The sequence below is a fragment of the Thamnophis sirtalis genome, unplaced genomic scaffold, assembly GCF_051295495.1.
Source record: "Thamnophis sirtalis isolate CommonGarterSnake01/CBP01778 unplaced genomic scaffold, rThaSir2_p1.2 scaffold_11, whole genome shotgun sequence".
Lineage (NCBI taxonomy): Eukaryota > Metazoa > Chordata > Lepidosauria > Squamata > Natricidae > Thamnophis > Thamnophis sirtalis.
The window spans coordinates 29,318,401-29,340,002 of NW_028261391.1; the positions used below are offsets into that span (position 1 = coordinate 29,318,401).

At 36.1% G+C, this 21,602-nt stretch overlaps 1 protein-coding gene across 1 annotated transcript in view; it reads left to right on the plus strand.

The window, feature by feature from the left end:
- Positions 1-697: 697 nt before the first annotated feature.
- SLC9A9 (solute carrier family 9 member A9) overlaps positions 698-21,602 on the plus strand; it is a 220,996-nt gene continuing 200,091 nt past the window's right edge. Inside the window, exons 1-4 of the mRNA XM_014058069.2 lie at positions 698-953; positions 8,217-8,419; positions 13,880-13,957; positions 15,266-15,342. Of these exons, the coding sequence (XP_013913544.2) occupies positions 782-953; positions 8,217-8,419; positions 13,880-13,957; positions 15,266-15,342 (530 nt within the window). The 5' untranslated portion in view covers positions 698-781. The remainder of the gene's footprint in view (positions 954-8,216; positions 8,420-13,879; positions 13,958-15,265; positions 15,343-21,602) is intronic.

The following is a 21,602-nucleotide window of genomic DNA, read 5'->3' on the forward strand; positions in this document are numbered from 1 at the left end:
GAGTTGGAACTTCGTATCTGTACAAGGAGATCACATGTCAATGTGAACTGATCTATTTTTCTCTGTATGTAAACAATGTACTTTTCAAAACGTGTGTTTGATGCATAAAGAAGACATGCCAAAGAAGAAATTTTGCCTGATCTGATATTTGCGTTTACTGTGAGATGGAAGCTCTTCATCCCTCAGCTGCCAACCAGATAGTCAAGGTTTAAGAACTGGGACACCATCATTACTGACCAGAGTGTCTTGTTCAGATAGGACAGAATCACAATAAAAGTTATCTCTAACAGATAAGCAAGTTCAGCAAGTTACCAACATGTCCTACAAATCCAGGCCTTTGATTTAATTAATTTAAGCCAGGGTTGCTGTGTTGGCTCTGCTCTAGTGCTAATAAAACTTTAAAATCTAAAATAGTGGTGGCTACTATATTTGACTTAAATATAACACCAAAGTATAATATGTTTACGTTTTTTAATATGGTAAACCCCTCCCTTTCCTAAGGAAAATGAAAGCATTGATGAAGCTTCAAGAGAGAAAATGAGACAGGGTAGCTTTAAGAAGAAAACAGGAAGTTGTAACCAGAATCCAGCTGAATTCTCAGCTGTGGCAGTGTGCCGAGAGGCTGCAAATAAGGCAGATGTGTTTGTTGTGCTTTTTTTTATGCTGTCTGGGCTTTCTTTTATAAAAGCAGGCATTCAGGGTTTAATCTAGTGTTTTCTTTAGTTGGCATTTTTTAGTTACTTGGTGAAGAAAGTATATAGAATATTGTTAATAAAGCAAGATGAAGTTGAAGAAATTACAGTCAATGAAAGATGAGGACCATTTTTATCATCAGGGTGCTGTGGAGCTTTTGGTCTTTAATTTTTTGCTCATCCTCACAATCCTTACAATTTGGCTGTTTAAAAATCACAGATTCCGCTTTTTGCATGAAACCGGAGGGGCCATGGTTTACGGTGAGTGTTTTCACTGAAAAAGCTTAGCATTTAAACTTTTTGCACTGAGTGCTTAATTGAACATTTCACATCTGTGGTGAATAAAACCTCAAACAAGACAAAAGCATTAATTTAAAAATTGCAAGACTCTTGAACAGTAGAATAAAGAAAAAATGTAATGTATCCATTCTGTCTCTTTCTGTTACTTTCTCTCTTTCTTCTCTCATATGAAAAGTTAGAAGAAATCTTGTGAAGGAATCAAATGTCATGCGCACACTGCCAACAAAATTCTTTTTGCTGAACATATTAACTTTCCAAACAAATTACTTACTGAGAACACTAGTCTGGTTTGAAGAGATACATTTTAACAGTATGATCAACAGTATTGGGTGACATTTGTCTATCATTATAATAGATGGTGGCAAATCAAATCTTTATTAAAAACAGTGTGGATTTTCAATTTCTGATGTAGTTTCAGAAACCTGAACATCTGTATCGTTCTTGCTAACTTTAAAAAAAGGTAGTGAAAAATGAGATTCTCCAGATATTTTTTACTCCCTCTGCCTTTTGGTAGCTATTTTTTTTAAAAAAAATGCTGTAGGTTTCCTGTGTTTCATATGGAAACCGTGCATAAGGATCTTCTTCAAATACCACAGCTAAGAAACACATGCTAAGTAATTTATAAGGTGTTATGTGTCATAGTTCTTTTTAAAAATGGGTGCTTATGTTCATTTCCTACATAGTGAGAAAATGAAGTCTTTTGCAAACAGCAAGATCTCACTCACACAGTTATTCTGCCTAGCTGCCTTGCTATACCTATAGGGACAGATAGCATATGATTGTCTTCAGTGTGCAAATTATAACTGCATTTCTATACTATAAATCCAGAGACCTACCAGGATCTGTTGAATGTGCTAGTTTTTAAACACAATTGTTTGACTGTCACATCACTGGTGAGATTTGCTTCTCAAAAACAGACACGGACTCATTTATGCATATTTTAATTCTGACAAATCCAGTAAAAGGGACAATAAAATGCTTGTATGTCTATGTGTATGTGAATAGACAAGCCATGCCTGCAAACTTTTAACTTTTAACTATACAGCTTCTAATATGTTGCATCATTGGCTAGGCTTTTAGAAGTTACAAACATGTGTTCCATTCATTTAAGAGATATTTAGTAGATGCATGTAAATTATTCACTAAGGTGAAGTGGTCCCATTTAAGGATATGAACCACCACAGCCTGTTAAAGATTTGCAAGGCTGCTTTGAAGTGTTCCTGAAATCTTTTAACTATGTATTTAAATACTCCCAAAGCTCATCTACTTAGGAGCTGCAATGTAATGTTTTCTTGTGTGCAAAAATGGCTATAGCCACTTTATGGTTTCAAGGAGCAGGCCCAGAAGGGGACTTTGATCTTTAAATAAGCAACTAAGCAAAAGTGAGCCCAAGAGCACGAATTTGAAAAGAACCAGGACAGCAAATACAGGCCCTATGCTACTCTTTTTGGTGCTGTCTCTCGTACTACCTTTTGAAGAAATTCTGTAGAATAGGCCAACAAAGAATTGATGTATGTTTGGCTGAACACACTCAGGCTGTCCCTTCAAACTCCTGCTCAGTGTATCAATAGTTAGGGCTGATTTCACAACGATGAAATGTGATGCTCCACAACCCATAATTACTTCTTTTTCCAAGTCAGCATTTACCACATCTTAAATTTTCCAATCAGCTTGAAAAATTGTACTATACAACAGTGTGAATATTTTTCTTTCTTCCTTTTGTATAAGTCAGTCCAGCTTGGAGATATATAATATAGTTTTCAGCATTCATCATTCCTCTAAGCCTGTGATGGCTAACTATGGCACGCATGCTCAAAGTGGCACACGAAGCCATGTCACCAGGCACGTGCAGCCTTGCCTGTTTGTCTTCCAGGTTCCTGGCATGTATGTGCGTGTGACTATCAGCTGTCCTTCGCACACACAGCAATGCCAAAAACCCGACAATCAGCTGGCTGGCATGCAGGCGCACACCAGTTTTTGGCATTGCTGTGTGTGCGAAGGACAGCTGATAGTCACACACACATACATGCCAGGAACCTGGAAGACAAACAGGCAACATGCAAACAAAAGCAAATAAAACACCCCCAGAAGCAAAACAAATTAAAGTTTAATTTGTGTGCATTGTTCAATGGACTGTTAATTGGCCATGCCCACCTAGTCTCATGACCTAGCCATGCCCACCAACCTGATCCAACCCCCTCCCAACAGTCTGAGGGGCAGTGAATTGGCCCCCTGTTTAAAAAGTTTGAGGGCCCCTGATGTAAGGTATGATAAGAAACCATTAACATTATTCTTATTTTCATTTTTTTACAAGGAAGATCCATCCTTTAGTATGCTTTCTTTACGTTCCTGGAATAGAGTCCAGGAATTTATAAATATCACACAACATATATCATGAAAGAAAATATTACTCTTTATCCCTGTTTCTGAAGAATTTACAAGATTAATAGGAAAATATAAAATGGCATATTTAATCTAATCCAATAGTATCAGTGGAGATACAATGGTAGTGCAAGAATGGCTGATCTTCTGTAAAATTTCTATCTTCAGTGTATTTCTTTTTATAAACAGAACTTACACTGGAACTGCAGAATGTGGGAAAATATAGCAGTGGCCAATGGCACTCTCCAAGAGATGGCCAGATGGAAGGATAAGCTGCAGTTATTGCTAATTTGTAGAATGACTTGAATGATTGCTAGAATGGGTACCACCAGGCAAAGCTATAAAGCTATTGATTTGTAGAAACCACATAGATAGCTTTCACCCTGTTTAACATATAACCTTTCAGATATTGCCAAAGTACAATTCTCATAAATGGCTTTCTTACTGACAGGAATTGTACTTTGGTGAACTCTAGAAAATCATTTTGTCATGCCAGTTTTGCTGATTCATGAAAGATTTGGACTCAAGAGGCTGGAGACTGTCCTTAATATTTTTCATGAAGATAAATATTGGGTGAATAATTATTTAAAAAAATGAGAGTAAGTTTTATGCAGATATGTAGAATTAGAATTTTCCTCCTTCCCTTACTCTCTCCCTTCGTTTCTTCCACCTAACTCACGTGAGTGACTCTGGGTACATATAGCAATGTCATTTAAAAATACATAGTAAGTCACTATTAAAAATGACAATAAAAAGGCATACAAAAAAGAAATAATTTTTTTTAAATTATTACGTCATTCCTTTTTAGACTGCAACAAGCTTAATTAAGATTACACAATAATGTTCTTGCCCTTTTTGTGACAAAATGGTAGGAAATCCCACTCTTAATTTTCAGCAATTGTACCACTGCATTTTGGGGATGGCTTTCAGTAGAGCACAATGGGTACTCTGCCCAGGATGTAATTACTCTCTCAAAGGCCTATTAAAACATTTTAACTCTGATAATGCAGAATGAAAATGGAAAAATTCAAATTATAATTTGTATTAATTGAATTACTGTACATTATCATTTAATGGCGGGATAAGAATGGGGGTTCTTGAAAAATTTATTCCAGTATTTGCTCAGAGGGCTACAGAAAGTTGAATCAGCCCTAAATTTTCAACCCAATTTGAATAAATGTAAACAAAGATTTTGGCTTACTTTGTCCCTGCTAAGAAATTGCATGAGGAAATTGGCTGATATTTATTTTGTTTTGTATTATACTTGAATCAGGAATTCTGATTTAATTGATCCTGTTAATAATTAGTTTGGCCAATACTGTAATCAAACAGATTGCCTTAATTTATAAGGTGACCAGACATCCTGCTTTTGGAGGGACAGTCCCAATTTTTAAAAATTTGTCACACGTTCTGTGGCGTGTCCAAAAAGTCCTGATTTTCCAGTGCTTGGTCCCGGGCCAAGCGGCTCAGCCGTCAGAAGTTTTTTTTCCCCACTTCTCTTGGGTGCCGCTCTCCCTGCAACCATGCCGTGCAAGCCGCCATCAGCAACCTGGTCCGGGTGAGCCGAGGGGAGGCAGGCGGGGATCCGGTTGGGAGAGGCTGGCGATGGGGGTGGCTTTTGAAAGGGTTGGGGGGCATTGGGGGAAGGCAATCAGGGGAAGGCTGCTTTGCAACTGCCAGCGAAGTCCCATCTAAACTTCTTGGTTCGCCCTCTCCGGCCCGGAGCAGACCGTTCTCGGGAAAGCCGGGTTCTTCCTCCCTCCCTACCTTCTCTTCCTCCCTTTCCCCTTCCTCCCTTTAGCTTCCGTCCCCTCTTTCCTTCCCTCCCTTCTTTCCTTCCTTTCTTCCTTCCTTCTCCTCCCTTTCTCCCTCCCTTCCTCCTTCTCTCCTCTCCTTCCTTTCTTCCTTCCTTCTCCTCCCTCCTCACCTTCCTGCTTCCCTCCTTCTTTCCTTCCCTATCTACCTTCCCTTCCTTCCTTCCTTCCTTCTTTCTTTATCCCTTCCTTCATCCTTCCCTCCTTTCCTTCCCTATCTACCTTCCCTTCCTTCTTTCCTTCCTTCCTTCCTTCTTCTCCCTTTCTCCTCCCTTCCTCCTTCCCTCCCTTTTTCCTTCCCTACCTTATCTTCCTTCTTTCCTTCCTTCCTTCTTTCTCTTCCCTCCCCTTTCCATCCTGTAAACTGTTCAGAGAGGGCTGTAAAAGCACCATGAAGAGTTATCCCTGCTGCCGCCGCTTCCTCCTCCACCATGCTTTTGAGGAGCCATGATGCTGCAAGAGCCAGGAGGAAGGCGGCGGAGGGGGTGGGAGCAGGAAAAAAAAGGCCCCATGGCTCCTCAAAAGCACGGCGGAGGAGGAGGAGGCGGTGGCAGGGGTAACACTTCATGGTGCTTTTACAGCCCTCTTTTTTTTTACAGCTCAGATGCTCCAAGCCCCCCCCCCCCCCGTCAATGGTGTCCCGCTTTACCCATCTTAAAATCTGGTCACTTTAGCCTTAAAGCAATGATGTAACCCCATCTTATTCAGTAAATGATCATAGAGTATAATACAGTTGTCCGTGAAAACATATTAACCTTATAGAAAGGAAATGGATTTCTCCCTGCCTGATTTACTATCCATTCTTCACTTATCTGTGATTACCAGGGATAGGTTCCTGCCAGTTCTAACCTCTTCTATAGAATAGGATCCACAAATGTACAGTGCCATTTAGAACCGGTTCCAGTCCCCCCCCCCCTCCGGCACATCCGCACATCATCAAGATGAAGAGTGAGATGAGGAATTCTGGGAGTTGAAGTCCACAAGTCTTAAAGCTGTCAAGTTTGAACACCCATGGGTTTTTTTTCTAAAGGGTTAGGATTGCAAGGGTCTTGTAACTTGATAGCTTTAAGACTTCCCTGCTTCAAATGCTGGAGTTTCTGAGCCAACATTTTGGTTGCTAAGCAAGAGCATTGTTAAGTGAGTTTTCACCACATTTTACAAGTTGACCATGCCCACCCAGTCAACTGCCTGGCAAGCCACTCTCACTTGGTCACATGGCTGGCAAGCCACTCTCACAAAGCAGGTCACACGTACAGAAGAAGTTCTAAACTTTTTTGAAACCCACCACTGGTGACTACCCTAACAGAAGATATACCACTCTTTCCAAGAATTTTATGACATCATTATTTACTCCTTTACTCATTCTTGACAAACAGCATTTCTTTTGGTAATAGCATTGTAATTATAGTTTTCATAATACTTTCTAATTTCATTAAAAAAAAAACCTGATCACCCTTACATTTACCAAGAGAATATAGTTCAATCATTTTTTTTTACATGGCAATTTGCTGCACATATCATTTCAAAAGTTCTCAAATATATAGGCTTTTCTCTTTTGCCTGTGCAATAGCGGTGATTTTCTTAGCAGCTGACACAGTTCATAATAAATACTCCTAACTGTGGATGCAAGAAATGTACTGAATGTAAACTTAGATGAGCAGTTTTTTGGGCTGATTCTACCTCTGCCAGAAGTTTGATTTTGACTCAGACTTCCATTCTTCCGAGGTTGGTAAAAGAGGACCCAGATTGTTGGAGGCAATATGCCGATTTTGTAAACCACTTAGAGAGTGCTGAAAAGCACTATGAAGCAGTATATAAGTGCTATTGCTACTGCTAAGAAATTTTCATGCAGATCTATAATAGTTTTATTGCATATGACAATAATTTGAACTTTGAACCAGGAAGAGATGTATTATTTTAAAAGTCCTAGTCTGTTACTGATCAACCAGAAAAAAGCATGAAAAAGAAAATATTTCATTTAAAAATGAACTACTTGTATTTGATCAAAGCAGAATAGATAGGTACACTTGGATATCACTGCCAACTGGACTGTGGACTGTCTCCTCCTTGCTATCAAAATCTGAGTCTTGTTTGCAGAGATCTCAATCCGTAGGCATAATGTTGTAGCATAAGAATTGTAGGCAATATAGCTAAGTAGAGCTTCGGTATTGATCCAAACTTTTGCATTTTCATTTAAAAAAAAAAAATCATGGATGGAATTCCATGTGGAATATTACATATTACACAATCAAAATTTTTAAGAACTATGGGTTTATTACTCATTTAATTCTGTAATTAAAGGACACCAGGCAACCTGATGACCTCAGCTATTACTTTTTTAAAAAGCCTTCTCCAGTTTTGTGCTATCATCTATAGGGACTATAACTTCCAGAATTCTGTTTTTGGCCATACTTAATTACCTACATGTTATAGCCCAGCAACAGCCTGTGCTGCGTTCTAATTGGTCGGGCGAAGCACAGCCTGTGATTGGTGGTTGTAATGACAGTTAAATGACAGTTGGTACCTGAGAGTATAAATACTGTGACAGTTGTAACACATTCTGAATCGCTTGTCACCTACTAATAAACATCTTACTCTCTGATTCCATGGCTCCTGCATCTTCCCCTCACACAAACATATGCAACACTACATAATAAGGAAATTTTGTTTGTAAGTAATACTTAATAAATTTCAAAAGAAAAGAGCAGGAATGTAGCATTCAGGGTAATGGATTCATTATTCGGTATTTTTAACACAATTTACATGTGCCACTAAATGATTTTTTAAAAACAGAGTGGGTGTTTATTGATATTGTGCTTTGGCAGGCCATGATGCTGTGCAAATCACTTGAAAGAGGTGTTTCAAACTATGTGGGACAAATTAACTGCTACAAAGATAAGTGCTTTATGGAATATTCCCTGAGAAGCTGCTTCTGAAGCTGCTTCTTCCTCATGCATGTACATTCACTCCCATTTTGCTTTGGGGGGGAAACCTTTCATTTTCATGGACTGTCTCTTTGCCTCTCTAGGTCTCATCATGGGATTAATTTTACGGTATGCCACAGCTCCATCTGATTTTGAAATTGGAAATGTCTATGACTGTGATAAACTCAAGACTGGGCTACCCACCCTGCTTGTCAACATCACAAATCAAGTGTATGAATACCAGTACAGAAGGGAAATTAACCAGCTTAATGTCAATGCACACCAAGGGAATGCAATGCTGCAAAAGGTAAGATAATGTCTTCTCAGTGTAGGCGATTTTACATTATTTTTATTTCTGATTAATTATAATGATCCTAAGAAGAGAATCAGAGTGATTTAAATGTGCAGCCCAAGAACTTTATTTAGCATATTAATTGTCTATTTGCAATAAGAAAATAAGCACATCTATTTCACCCTTTCTGCTTTCACACTTCGAAGGCTGTGGTGAATATAAGAAGATTGTACAAGGAAGTCATGTCATGTAAAAAATGAGCAAGAAACTATCAATCTCTGTAAGTTAAATTGCTGTTTATCAGTCTTCCTAGTTTAAGTTCCACAATTCACAATTCCAAATCTGGGACCCACCAAGACAAGAACTAACAAACAAAAAACCATGTTGGTTCCTAAATCTAAACCACTTTGAAGCTTTTCTTTCTTTTGAATTGGTCAGTTATTTTCCCTGTTACATCCTGAGTGACCTACTTTTCTGAATTCATTTTATAGGCTAAAATATTTAGGAAACTCATTTTATAAAAGCCTAAAATATTTAGGAAACTCATTTTATAAAAGCCTAAAATATTTAGGAAACTCATTTTGTAAAAGGCTAAAATATTTAAGAAACAATCTCTGAAATTTCATTGGCATCTTTCTAAATAATATTTTTCTTTCTGTCTTTTTAATACCAATAAGTAACTAAAATATCAAACCAGCTGCAGAAAGTAGATTACAATAATAATTTTCAATAATAATTGAGAATTTGAACATTTGCCTTCTTAAAAGTGTGTCACTCTTCTTTCTGCTGGGTTGTCTTCACCAAGCTTTGTTTGAAGGTATGAGCATCTTACGAATTTTGAATAAAAGGCATGTCATCATTCTCCTTCATGTTCGAGAAGAAAGGTAGATAAAATGCTTCTCTTGGTGTAATCTTTAGTTTAATTTACCATTTGGATTTGTCAGTACAAAATCCTTAAATTATAAAAATTCTTTCTCCTAATTTCCTCTCATAAAGATGTCAATGCAGCAAAATGTGCATTTGCTGTTAATGGCCAGGTAGTTGACTTTAGTTTAACAATCCAAAGTAAGCAGAACGCAGTACTTTTTTAAAAAATGCTGAGTTTTCACTTCCTGTTTATCATTCAAGCTATCTGTTGGACAAAAGAAAAAAGGAAGTCATTTTCTAGTCCAGCTGCATTGTTACAGAACTAAATAATTCATCTAGGATCATAACCCCATAAACGGAAGGCACTTTATGGGAACAAAAAAATGCAGAACATTTGGCAAATGATATGTTCTTGCTTTTAAGATTATTAGCAGAAACAAATTGAAGATACAGTTGAATTCAAATCCTTATAAAATGATATTTTATAGAGTGGGCTTCGCTTTTACATTGTAAAATGGTTATTAAAACAAAGTGTAAAAATGCAGGTTGCAGGCATAAAAATGCTGAATACAAATATGAGTTTATGGATTGCACTGGTAAAGATGGTATCAAAATTATTAATGCATTCATTAAAGCTTTCCCATTGCCACCATTGTTAAAAGTAAAACAGAATCAATCTATAGATTTAAATTTTCCCAATGAAATTTCAATAATGTCTGGCAATTTATGCTCCTGGAAACAAGATGTCTTTTAAAAGAAGTATGGTTTAATAGTTTGCAATTAATCAATTTAAATCCAATGGTTTTCTTTCTTTATTTAAGTATATTTGAAGTTACGGGAGAAGGAATCTATATATTTTGATAAAATCCATAAAACTTCCTGTGAGATCTGACATCTTGTTTCCGTGGTCTAAAAATTAACTATATTAGACCTGATTATTACATTCCCCTATATGTTTTTTGGATTTGGCTCTCTTCCATAAAATGTTATTAGGTTAAAACTGCTAATTTTCTTTATCGTGCAAGAGCAAAGCTGCTGAAAAGGTGGATTGGGGGACCTTCAAAAGATGATTCATTTTAAAGCCAGCTTCATGCCCTACAAAGCTGGAAGCAGTTGAAAGTAGAGCCAATTTATACCCAGCTGAATTACAACATGTGTAACTGAAAACTAATGCAATTGTCCTTTTGTTGCACTGAAATTCAAGAACTTCTCAGCTGTGGGAATTCTTGCATCATTCCCTCTCTGTCTCTGGGCTCATCTAGCTTCTTTCGCCTCCCAATAAAGTAGTTTTTCTCAGCCTTGTTATGTTTAAGACATGTGGACTTCAAATCCCAGAATTCCTCAGCCAGCATGTTAAATTTGCCAAGGTTAAGAAACAGGGCCATAGAGGAGCTTATTTCATGGCTCTTTGACATACAGCAAACAGCATAGCACTTCTCCTTCCCCAGCTACTTGCTCAATCCAGTTTTTGAGAAATCACTCAAGTAAATGCAAAAAGTATGAGATTAAAAACATTAAAATCACAAGGGACAAAGATTTACATCTCAGCATTCTTTCTAAAATCAAGATTGCATTTCTTTTGAGACTCAAATTTTACTCAACTATATACCATTGATTAACCAAGTTACACTAATTTTATCGCTTTTATTTGAAAATCTATGTCTGGTTTTTTAAAAAATTCTTTATATTTCCCTCCCTTTTTTCCCAAATAAATTTTGTGTATGTCCATCTGGATATTATGCTGCTTATTTTAAAAATGAAGTATATGAACATTTCACGCAGAAGACTTCACAGTTGCTCTATGATCCCTTGCGTTCTTTAAAATTTCATAATATTTTGTTACATTTTGTGTTTCTGGGCTTGAGAAAACAAAAAAAGCCTTAAAACATTTTTTCAAGAGTTAGCATGAAGGGAAGATTATTTGCAGAAGGCCTTAGAGTCACCCAATTCGACAGACAAAGATGTGTCCGGAGATTCACCCTGAGTGATGACTACTAGCCATAATTCTTTTTTACTAAGATGTCATCAGTAGGGGAAATCATCTTCCATGCCATATTCAGAACTGAAACTTTCTTCAAATGCCCCCTTGATCTTGTAAAGGCTTTGCTAGAGCACAGACTCCCTACATTACATTTCCAATCAAGCTCTGAAGAATTTGAAGCCAAGTCAAATATTTCTGGAAAAAAATCTGAAAAGCAGGATATAATATCTTATATTTACATGGTTATTTTACCATGTTTCTAAAATATATAGAAGACAGTGACCTGGTTATACATTATACTATATTATAGTTTATTTAATCCCAGGTAACTGTGTTCACACAGTACACTAAACCAAACCCAGACTACATTATAATTTGCTACAATATGTGAAATAAAGCAAGGCAATACAAATTAAGAAAACAATTTAAGAAACTGATATGAAATTTCCTTGCAATAGTTTGCTCTTTAAGTATCTTGAACACTAGTAAGTAAAAGGTCCTTAGAGGCAAAGTGGTACCATTGCCATAGTACCAAGCATTTCCTGTGGGTCCAGGTGGGAATAGAAAGGATTTTATGTTGCTGCTAATGAGTAGAAGCACTCTTACTGAAATTTCAACTAATATGTCTGTTAAATAAAATTGATTTACAATAATAACAAACCTTCAAAAGGTATATATTAATTTGTCCTAGATCATATTAGGGAAGGGCCAGCCAAAAGATCAATTGATATAAATTATGGTTATTATTTAACATTTTGAATGTTACGAATTGTTTGTATTTTCTCTTGGAAAATTGGATGGTTTGAGTATAATGAGATGATTAGAGCTACCGTAATCCCTTTGCATGTTACTTAGGAGATTTTTGAGTCTGCAGTTCTCAAAAAATTGACATACTTTTTGATGCATGTGGACTGGCTGGAGATTTCAGTAGCTTCGGTACTTACTGGCCTATCATTTTAAACTTAGAGATCTGTGGATAGTTTTCAAGGAGTCCATGAACGTAGATAGCAGAAAAGTTCCAGATTTGTTTTCACTACTTTGTTTAGGTATGTAAACACATTTTTTGAAAAGGAATTCATGATTTTCAGCAAACTCTCAAAAGGGTTCATGTCACAAAAAAATTAACTAATTCCTTTTGTAAAGACTCCCCTCTTTGGTCCCCAAAGCAAGATTGACTCCCATTTCCACTTTTCTGGAAGTTCATAAAAAAAAAACCTTCCTGAGCATTTCAGAAAGTTTGATTCAGTATGAAATCATTGGTTCAGGTTTTTTTGATTATCATGTACATTATTACATTATGGTATTGTTTTTATGATTTGTATTTTGTACATCTAGAATTTATTTTGGTCTGCGGCAATAAATAAATCTCAGATAAATAAAAAGGTTGAGATGTTTTCTTTCCACCATTTTGATGTTGCCATGACTCTCCGTGCTCTTCAATCTGAAGCACACACCCTCAACCAGTTGGAGATTTTGCCTTCAAATGTCTTCCCTTGGGATTTAATTGCTACTGCTTTGAAGTAAATGTCCAAAGAAAGTTTTCATTTCATCACATTGAAAAAGAATTGGTAGAATTAAAAACAAGAGATGGTCCTAATATTCCAAACAATGGAGCAGTTATTGAAGCTGCAAGTCCTGAGATACAGGCAACATCTGCTCCCCAAAACTGTAAGCCACCCAAGCAGCTGTCCAGAGTGCAGGAAAAGAAACTGCCCTATCACACACACTGAAATAAGATCCAGCAGTTACCCTAGCTGGGTTCTGTATCTGAATAGATGAAGTAGTAACATTATACCCATTGCCTTAAGTAGCAAAATATCTCAGTCTGGTTCCAAATGCCAGTTTATGGCAATCTGGAATATGTGTTCCTGAAGGAGTTGCTGGGTAGAAATGGTTGGTACACTAACAGAGAAGGTACACTACCTTTTCTCTCCAAACCCTTGTTTTTACATTGTTCTACTTTTGTTGTAATGTTAATCCATTTTATATGTATGTATTACTGCTATTGTGTGTTGTTTTATCTTGATTTAAGCTGCTCAGACTTTCCAGAACCACAAGATGGATGGCAAATAAATTTGATAAATAAACTTCCAGAAACGTCACGTAACAATTACAATAAAAATATAGACCTAGCTTAAGTTTCATTGCTTAAATAGGAGTCCCAAAATATTGACACTAAACAAATTTGCCTTAATCAAGTGAGCTTTTGCGGAAAATGAAATGTGGCAATATTTTTTTTATTTTTACTTTTGAAATTCATTTGAATGGTTTGCTATTTGCCAATTGCTAATTGCAGGATCCAATCTGAGCTTTTGACCACTTCAGATTGGATCCTGCAACATTATCCTAAGACATGTATATTTGCCTTCGTTCACAATTTGCTATTTTATCATTTCATGTTTTATACATGTTTTCCTTATATATTTTTCATTTGTAGTAAAAATGTATAAGGAACATCTTATACATTCTTTATTTTTTTTTTGATACAGGTTAGATACCAGAAAGAAATGTTTTCCTAAATATTGATCATTGTTATTGATGTAAAATGTTAATGTAAAGAGTGGTACTGTTCAAAGACCTAATACTTATTTTATGTTTCTTTATCTGTTTCTTGCTCTTTCTGGCAGATGACCTTTGATCCTTCCATCTTCTTCAATGTTCTATTACCCCCCATTATTTTTCATGCAGGATACAGTTTAAAAAAGGTAAGTGGTTTCTTTTAATAGTAGCAGATAGCCTGCTGTTTATGACTGGGACCAAAATGTTTTAATTTGACCAGAGAGTGCAAAGAAAGAAAAATAAAAATGTTTCCATCTGCAAATTACCATTTTGATTCTTTTTATAATACAGTTAAATCATAAAGACTTCCCCTGCAAATGCTTAAATTAAGTCTGCAATATAGAAAGTGGCAAATCTGTACACCTAATCATTAAAAAAAAAAATTTGTTTCTGTTTACTAGCTCAATCCTGGCTGCATCCATTCACTGGATACTTTTAAAATTACAATATTGCAATACAGGATACAAAACACTTCAAGTCATTCTCTGTCTTGGAAAAATCACTCCGAATTTCTAAACTCAAATAAAAAGCAGTCTTCATTACTTAGGAAAGTGCTGATCTTTCAAATAATACCTCAAACAGTTAATCTTATGAAACAGAATGAAAGGTGTTTAAGTTTTGGGACCGGAAGGGGCTCATGGTATTTGGGAGAGGAATCGGGCTGGTGGAGACATCTCGAAGAAGGGAGTTTTGTTCTGACCATCTTTTGCACATGCTGAAGGTCTATGTTGGGGTTTGATCAAGGTCAACTCTCTTTTCATACCAACTGAATGAGGCCACCTGAAAATGCACCCCACACAACACCCTTGGGGGTTGGAGATTGGTCATTGGGTGGGGGAAAGGATTTGGGTAACTTTTGATATGTATACATTTGCGTCTTTTTGCCTCAGATCTTGCTTCACTTTCATTGTTTTCATTTCATATCCAGTAAAAGTACCTTTTCTCTAATTAATTGGTGTTGTGGGTTTCTTTTCTTGGATTTTAAATGAGGCACGCCTGACACCCAGACTGTTAAATATGTATTGGAGAAGATATTTCTTACTTGCTGGAATGTAAGCATTGACCACTGTTAATTAAATATAAAAAATAGTTGAAAACAGTAACTTTGGTGTAGATTTTGATGAAAGCATATAATTATAGTTTGGGGTAGCAGTTAAAGCTAGAAAGCAGAGGGTGGCTTCAAGTCCTGCCTTAGCTATGAAAGCCAGTTAGGTTTCCTTAGGCCAATCACTCTTTCTCAGCCCTACTTACCTCACAGGATGGTTGTTGTGGGGAAAATAGGAGGAGGAATATGTTTGTTGCCTTGGGTTATTTGTAAAAATAATAAATGTGGGATACATACATACATACATACATACATACATACATACATACATACATACATACATTCATTCATTCATTCTAAAATACATAGCATTCACAAACTTATGTTTATCTTTTGTTTTGTTTTCTAGAGACACTTTTTTCGCAATTTAGGATCCATTTTGGCATATGCGTTTTTGGGAACAGCTGTGTCTTGTATTGTAATAGGGTAAGTAAATCCATTTTCCATTGTGTGCCATAATGTCAAACTGGAGAAAATCTGTTTGTAGAATTATATATTTCAATTATACTTTTTAAAAATTGCAAGTAGTTGTCATTTAGGTACTACAATTGGGACCAACAATCCCATTACTAAATGCTGGGGTCACTAAGCAGGAAATAATATGTTCACAAGGAACTTACAATCACTTTCTAGTCATTAAATGAAACACTGCATTAAGCAAGACACATTACTTTTTATTTGTGTCACATTTTACTTGTGTGTTCACTGTTAACTCTGCTTGTTGGAAGCAGAAGTAGCCATCATATGACTGTGGGACAGCACAAGAGAAGTAAATGTGAGGCGCTATGTAAATCAACCCGTTATCTCTAGACAAGATGGGAGCACACAAATTTAATAAAATATGCATCATTCATTTCATTACATAAATTGCAGTAAAGCTGTGTTTTTGCACCATTGTAACTTTAAAGATTAATTAAATGAAATTGTTAGTAAGCAAAAGCTACTTATATATATTCTCCCTCAGTGCTGTTTATTAAAATCCTCTGAATAGTTGAATAGTTTTATGTATACATGTTTCATCAAGGCATACTTATTTATAGGCATTGCAGTTTGAATATTGGGTAAAACTATTACTTTTATACACAAGTAACAGTTTCTAGCTAGATTATATTTCAGAATTTGAAACCCATTAGAATGCCTTTTTTTCTCATTTTTCATAAAACAAGTTCAAAAATTTGTCTTTTTAAATTCAGGTCACTCCTTATTCATTACAATCCTCCCTTCTCTAGTTTCCTCCATTGTAGTTACTGTAACTGTAATTTCGTCCAACTGTTGTTAACTGATACCTCAATATTCTATGGAGATTGGTCTAAGAGAACTAGGTTAATCTATGGCAACAACAACAAAATTGGGTATCTGGTAGCATCTTTTCCAGTGAACACATTTTATTAAAAGGCCTTTTGGAGGATGGAGCTCAGTTCATCAGGTGCATAGAGTAATAGGCTGATGTAGGAATTAAAGTGGAGTGAGGTGGAAAGAGAAAAGGGAGAGGAAGATAGGTTGGTTATATGGATAAGATTATGTGTAAAACAGATTCTAAGTAAAAATTGCAATATATTAAAAAAGGTATTTATTGAGACCATTTGAGAGGTCTACAGGCAAACACAAAAAGTATGAGGCAATCACAGAAGATCTCAACAAAGACAAAGCAATCTACCTGACTTTTTAAGAATTGATAGATAACTTCTTAACATAGAATAGAAGGGACTTTGGAGGTCCAACTCTCTGCTTAAGCAAGAAACCCAGTACCATTTCGGACAAATGGTTATCCATTTTTTTCTTTAAAACTTCCAGTGTCGGAGCATTTACAACTTCTGGAGGCAAGTTGTTCAACTGTTTACCTCATTAATGTCATTTTCCACCTGCATATAATGTAATTAAAATGAGAAAAACTGTTCTCATATATTAAAAAGAGACCAAAAATATATGCCACATGAGACAGTAATAAACCACTTTCTTTTTTATTTATCTATTTCATTTTACTAAAATTGGAGCTCAGAGGAACCTGCTCCCAAAATATGGAGGGAATCTTTTGGCCCCAAAACATTTCTCCTCATTCAGATTGTATGCATGAGATCTTTCTTATTGAGTTCCAGCATAAGCAAGATTGTCACTAAGATTTTAGTGAATAGGAGAATGATATATGTTTCAAAGATTTCTAGGATAATGGTTACTGCTGCTGCTTTAGCTGTTTTCAATGGTGACGCCTTTTTAGAGTTTCTGAACAGCTCTAATGATATGGCTCTGTTAATATGCTTGGGAATCTTGTTATGAGAAGGAAGGAATACAATGTTTTTTGCCACCTTGACTTACTTATAAAGTAATTAAGGGAGAACATTTCTTGAGGTGTCTCAAACTTCAGAATAATAGGAAATCATACTACTAATTACTATATTGATAATAGTATCACTGAAATTTGCTTGAGGCTTTAAAGGGAGGTTCAACGATCACATGCATCTTTAATTATTTCATAACTTAAATTATATTAAATCAACTGATTATAACTCTTTATTTTATATAGTCTACAGTATTAGCAAAGAATGAGAGGATATATCCAGGGAAAGTACTGTGTGATATATTTACATTATATGGGAAAGCACAGAACGCTTACAGAAGCTTTGAAGGATAGCTATCTGGAGTGACATACTCCTATAATATTTTCAAATGGTAAAATGAGAGACTATGTATTTTGGCACTGTAGAAGTTGAAGAAATTTTCAGCTTTTTAAAGAAGGAAAATGAAGAACTTGTTTTCATAGCTAATAACAGCCATATGTTTATCACCCACAGTACCTTTTGTATGTGATGTTATGTGATAGGATGCCATCTGTCTGGGAGAAAAATTACTGTAACAGCAAAGGGAGACAGCTCTGTTTTGCACAAATACTGTAGAATAATGTAAGGAAGTAAGAATTCCCTTCACTCACTAATATTTTGTCCCAGGAAGTGAAAGTGAAACAAATTGATATAATCTTACATATGAACCTATCTATTTTTTTCCAGCTGCTTCCAGCCCTTTCAGGCACCAGTAAATTCTGAGAAAATGTATAGTTGTTCATTTAACAACAAATGACGGCAGTTTTCAGCTATTTAATTGTACTTGAGATTCTTATTTTTTTTCCCAATTCTTGGAACTGTCCCTTTAGCTTTCATTTTTACATCTTCTAGTTACCTCTGATTGGCCAGATCCTTTTGATTCCCAGGTCCAGGTTTCAATTGACTGGTGTCTGGAGATCTTGAAAAATTGCATAATTTGAGCAAAATAGCAAGTGAGAGAGATTTAAAAGAAAAAATGAAATATGAAGATGGAAAGTTTCATCCTCTTCTCCCAAACCTTGATCCCAATTAATGAGCTCTAGTGCTATTTGAAAACTTCATATCCATTATGTGTTTTACTTTGGTCCAAAGTAAGTTTGAACTAAATTGTATTATTGAAATTCTAAATGAGCATTTGTAGATAATAACCAGTCATGGTTCTATAGAAAAAATATATGTAGTTCAGGGTTGAATTATGGTATCCTTTTGAATTTGTTTGCTTGCATAGTTTTATTACCTGAACATAATCATGAAGAATAGTGTGGGGTTTGTTCCCTGTGTATATACAGTAGTGTATCCTGCCAGTTGGTGGGGGTTTGGTTTTCTCATTGGTAGTTCCTTGATTAGGTTATTGTTTTCTGCTTGATTGTTTGACTAGTGATAATCTCTCCTTATCTGGATATTGGCTGTTGGAGAGGATGTGCTCTTGTCGTTGTTTCCTTCTTAGCGTTTTCTATTGTCTCTTTTGAATGCTGTGTAAATATGGGTTGTTTCTGTGTTTGTTCGTGGCTGATTTATCTGAATGCCAGGCTTCCAAGAATATTCTAGCATTTTTGGATCCAGCTTGGTCTAGGATGGTTATGATTTCCTAATTGAAACTATAATTGAATCTTTCCATGTGTTGTGAGTTTTCATTGTGTGATATTTCTTGGTTGGGTCACTGAGGTTTCTCTTGATCAGGTTGTCTAGTTTCTGCATTGGGATGGTGTTAATAGGATATGGATTTCTTTGTCCTTTAATAATATTTTGGCTTTTAAATATATATTGTATGCTGTTCATGATACCTCTGATTCAGCCTTTGTCTGTTGGTTTGGTCCTTCTTTAGGTTTTGAGGGCTACCGTGTCCTTTGCTTTATGATATCTTTAATTTCTTCTGTACTGTAAAAGATTCCCACAAAATTTGATTTTGAAGTTCTCAGTCGTGATTCTTTTATTAGTTCAAAATTTCTCTATAGGACATTGATATAATAGAAGTCCATTGTGGGAATAAAATGATGCAATTTGCAGATGCTTTTGAGACACTGATGGGAAGCACTGAATAGAATTTATTTCAAAAATGGTACAAAGGGCATATAAATGGGAAAAATACATACAAAAGAGGGCAAGTTTTATGAAGAGTGAGTTTATTTTTTAAGTACATACTTTATTAGCACATATGAAAATCTGAACTGCATTAGGCTGGCTTAATTGGAAATGACTGAGAAAGAAATGTATAAATATACATTTGGTGTAGTTCTATACAAAGCTATATAATCTAAGACAGATGTGAATGAATGCAGATTTTCCAGCTCTTTTTTAAAAAAAATAAAACTTTGGAAGAACAGAATGATGGCCAGTTTAAACTGATTTATAAATCCCATACCTCCAAGAAAATCTTTTAAAGCCAGTATTAAAGGCTTCTCATTGGATTTAATTGCCTTCCAATGACAGAACTTTATAATAACTGCTTTATTTGCAATATCTAAGCAGAAAAAATTGAAAGAAATTGTATCTTATAGTTCAGTAATGGCGAACCTATGGCACATGAGCCACAGGTGGCACGCGGAGCCATTTGTCATGGCACATGAGGCGCTGCCCTGTCAGCTGGCCAGCACGCATGTGCAGGCTGGCCAGTTGAGTTCACCTTTTTTAAAGCCATTTTTTGCCCTCCACAGGCTACAGAGGCTTTATAGGAGCCTAGGGATGCCAAAAACAGTCTCCCCCCCCCCTCGAGGCCCTCCGGAGGCTTCATGAGCTTCCGTGAAGCCTCCGGAGCGCAAAAAAACGGCCCTATGGGCAAACCAGAAGTTCAGGAATGGACTTCCGGTTTGCTCAGAGGGTCGTTTTGACTGCTCCGAAGGCTTCATGGAAGCTTCCTGAAGGTCTCTGGAGCCTCCAGAGGGCGTCCGGAGGTGGGGGAGGGTGTTTTCGCTCTCCCCAGGCTCCTATAAAGCCTCTGGATCCTGGGGAGGGTAAAAAAACATGAAAAATGGGGGGAGTGCCTGTAGTGCGCGCATGAGCACTGGGGGGGTCGTGCATTGCATTATGGGTGCAGCACATCCACACATGACCCCCGTGTGCTTCCCCCCACTTATGGCACGCAAGTATAAATAAAAGTGGAAATCAAATTATAGTTAATCCTTTAATAAGCACCAAAAGTAAGTCAACTTTCAGTCCAGACAAATCAGCATCAATATATACGTCTACACTGTTTTTTTCTATTCACATTTCTAACAAATTGTTTCTCTGCTATTTCTCTGTCATAAATTCTACTGCCATTTCATTCCAAAGGCAAGGAGAAGAAGTTTCCATATAAGTAAGGAAATTCCCCAAAGTGCATTATTTAACAAATGCATGATTAGCTATATATTTGTCAAGTTAAACCTGCTTTCCCAGTTTAACTTGTTCTCTCTCCAAAAATATGCATACATCTGGTTTGTTACTAGTTGTTCTTATATTTTTCAATGTATGTTGTACAGTGACAGAGGGTAGATATCTAACTATGTGAGAAATACTTTTTGTTTCATATCTGGGTATAGTTTTAGGTTAATATATCAACTGTATGTTTGATATATTAATAATTTTATGATTATATTATTGTGCATTTTATGATGTTGCTTGTGATCTACAATATAATATATTTCAAGTTGCAAAAGAAGTATTGATAAAAAACCAGCCCTATATAATTATTATTCAGTACAAGTAATCCTCGACTTCAGACCACAATTGAGCCCAAACTTTCTGTTGTTAAGTGAGACATTTAAGTTAGTTTTGCCCCATTTGCCCCCTTTCTTGCCACAGTTGTTAAGTGAATCACTATAGTTGATAAGTTAGTAACCCAGCTGTTAAGTGAATCTGGCTTCCCCATTGACTTTGCTTGTCAAAAGGTTGCAAAATGTGATCACGTGACCCTTACAAATAGCAATGGTCGTAAGTATGAACCAATTGCCAACCATCTGAATTTGGATCACATGCTACAAAGGTTGCAACTATGAAAAATGTTCATAAGTCACTTTTTCAGGTCCATTGTAACTTTGAATGGTCACTAAATGAAGTTTGTAAATTGAGGACTACCTATATTTTTGGAGAGAGAAAAAGTCAAACTGGGAAACCAGCAGTTCATTGTTCAATAAGTGTTTTAAAAGTTTTCCTCTTATACTTTGAAGTTTTTTACTTCAAAAAAATCCTTTCAAGTTAAAATGCAATTTCAGTTGGATTCTTGCTTCCATTCATCTTTGAAAATTTAGGTCATGTATAATACATTCAGAATTCTGTAAGACTTCTTAGTATGCATCACTGCTAAGCATCCAGGATACAAGTTTCTAAACTACTGTAGTTGTTTTGCAACTGTTAGCCATTTACAGACATGTAAAATAGACATGCATATTGGCC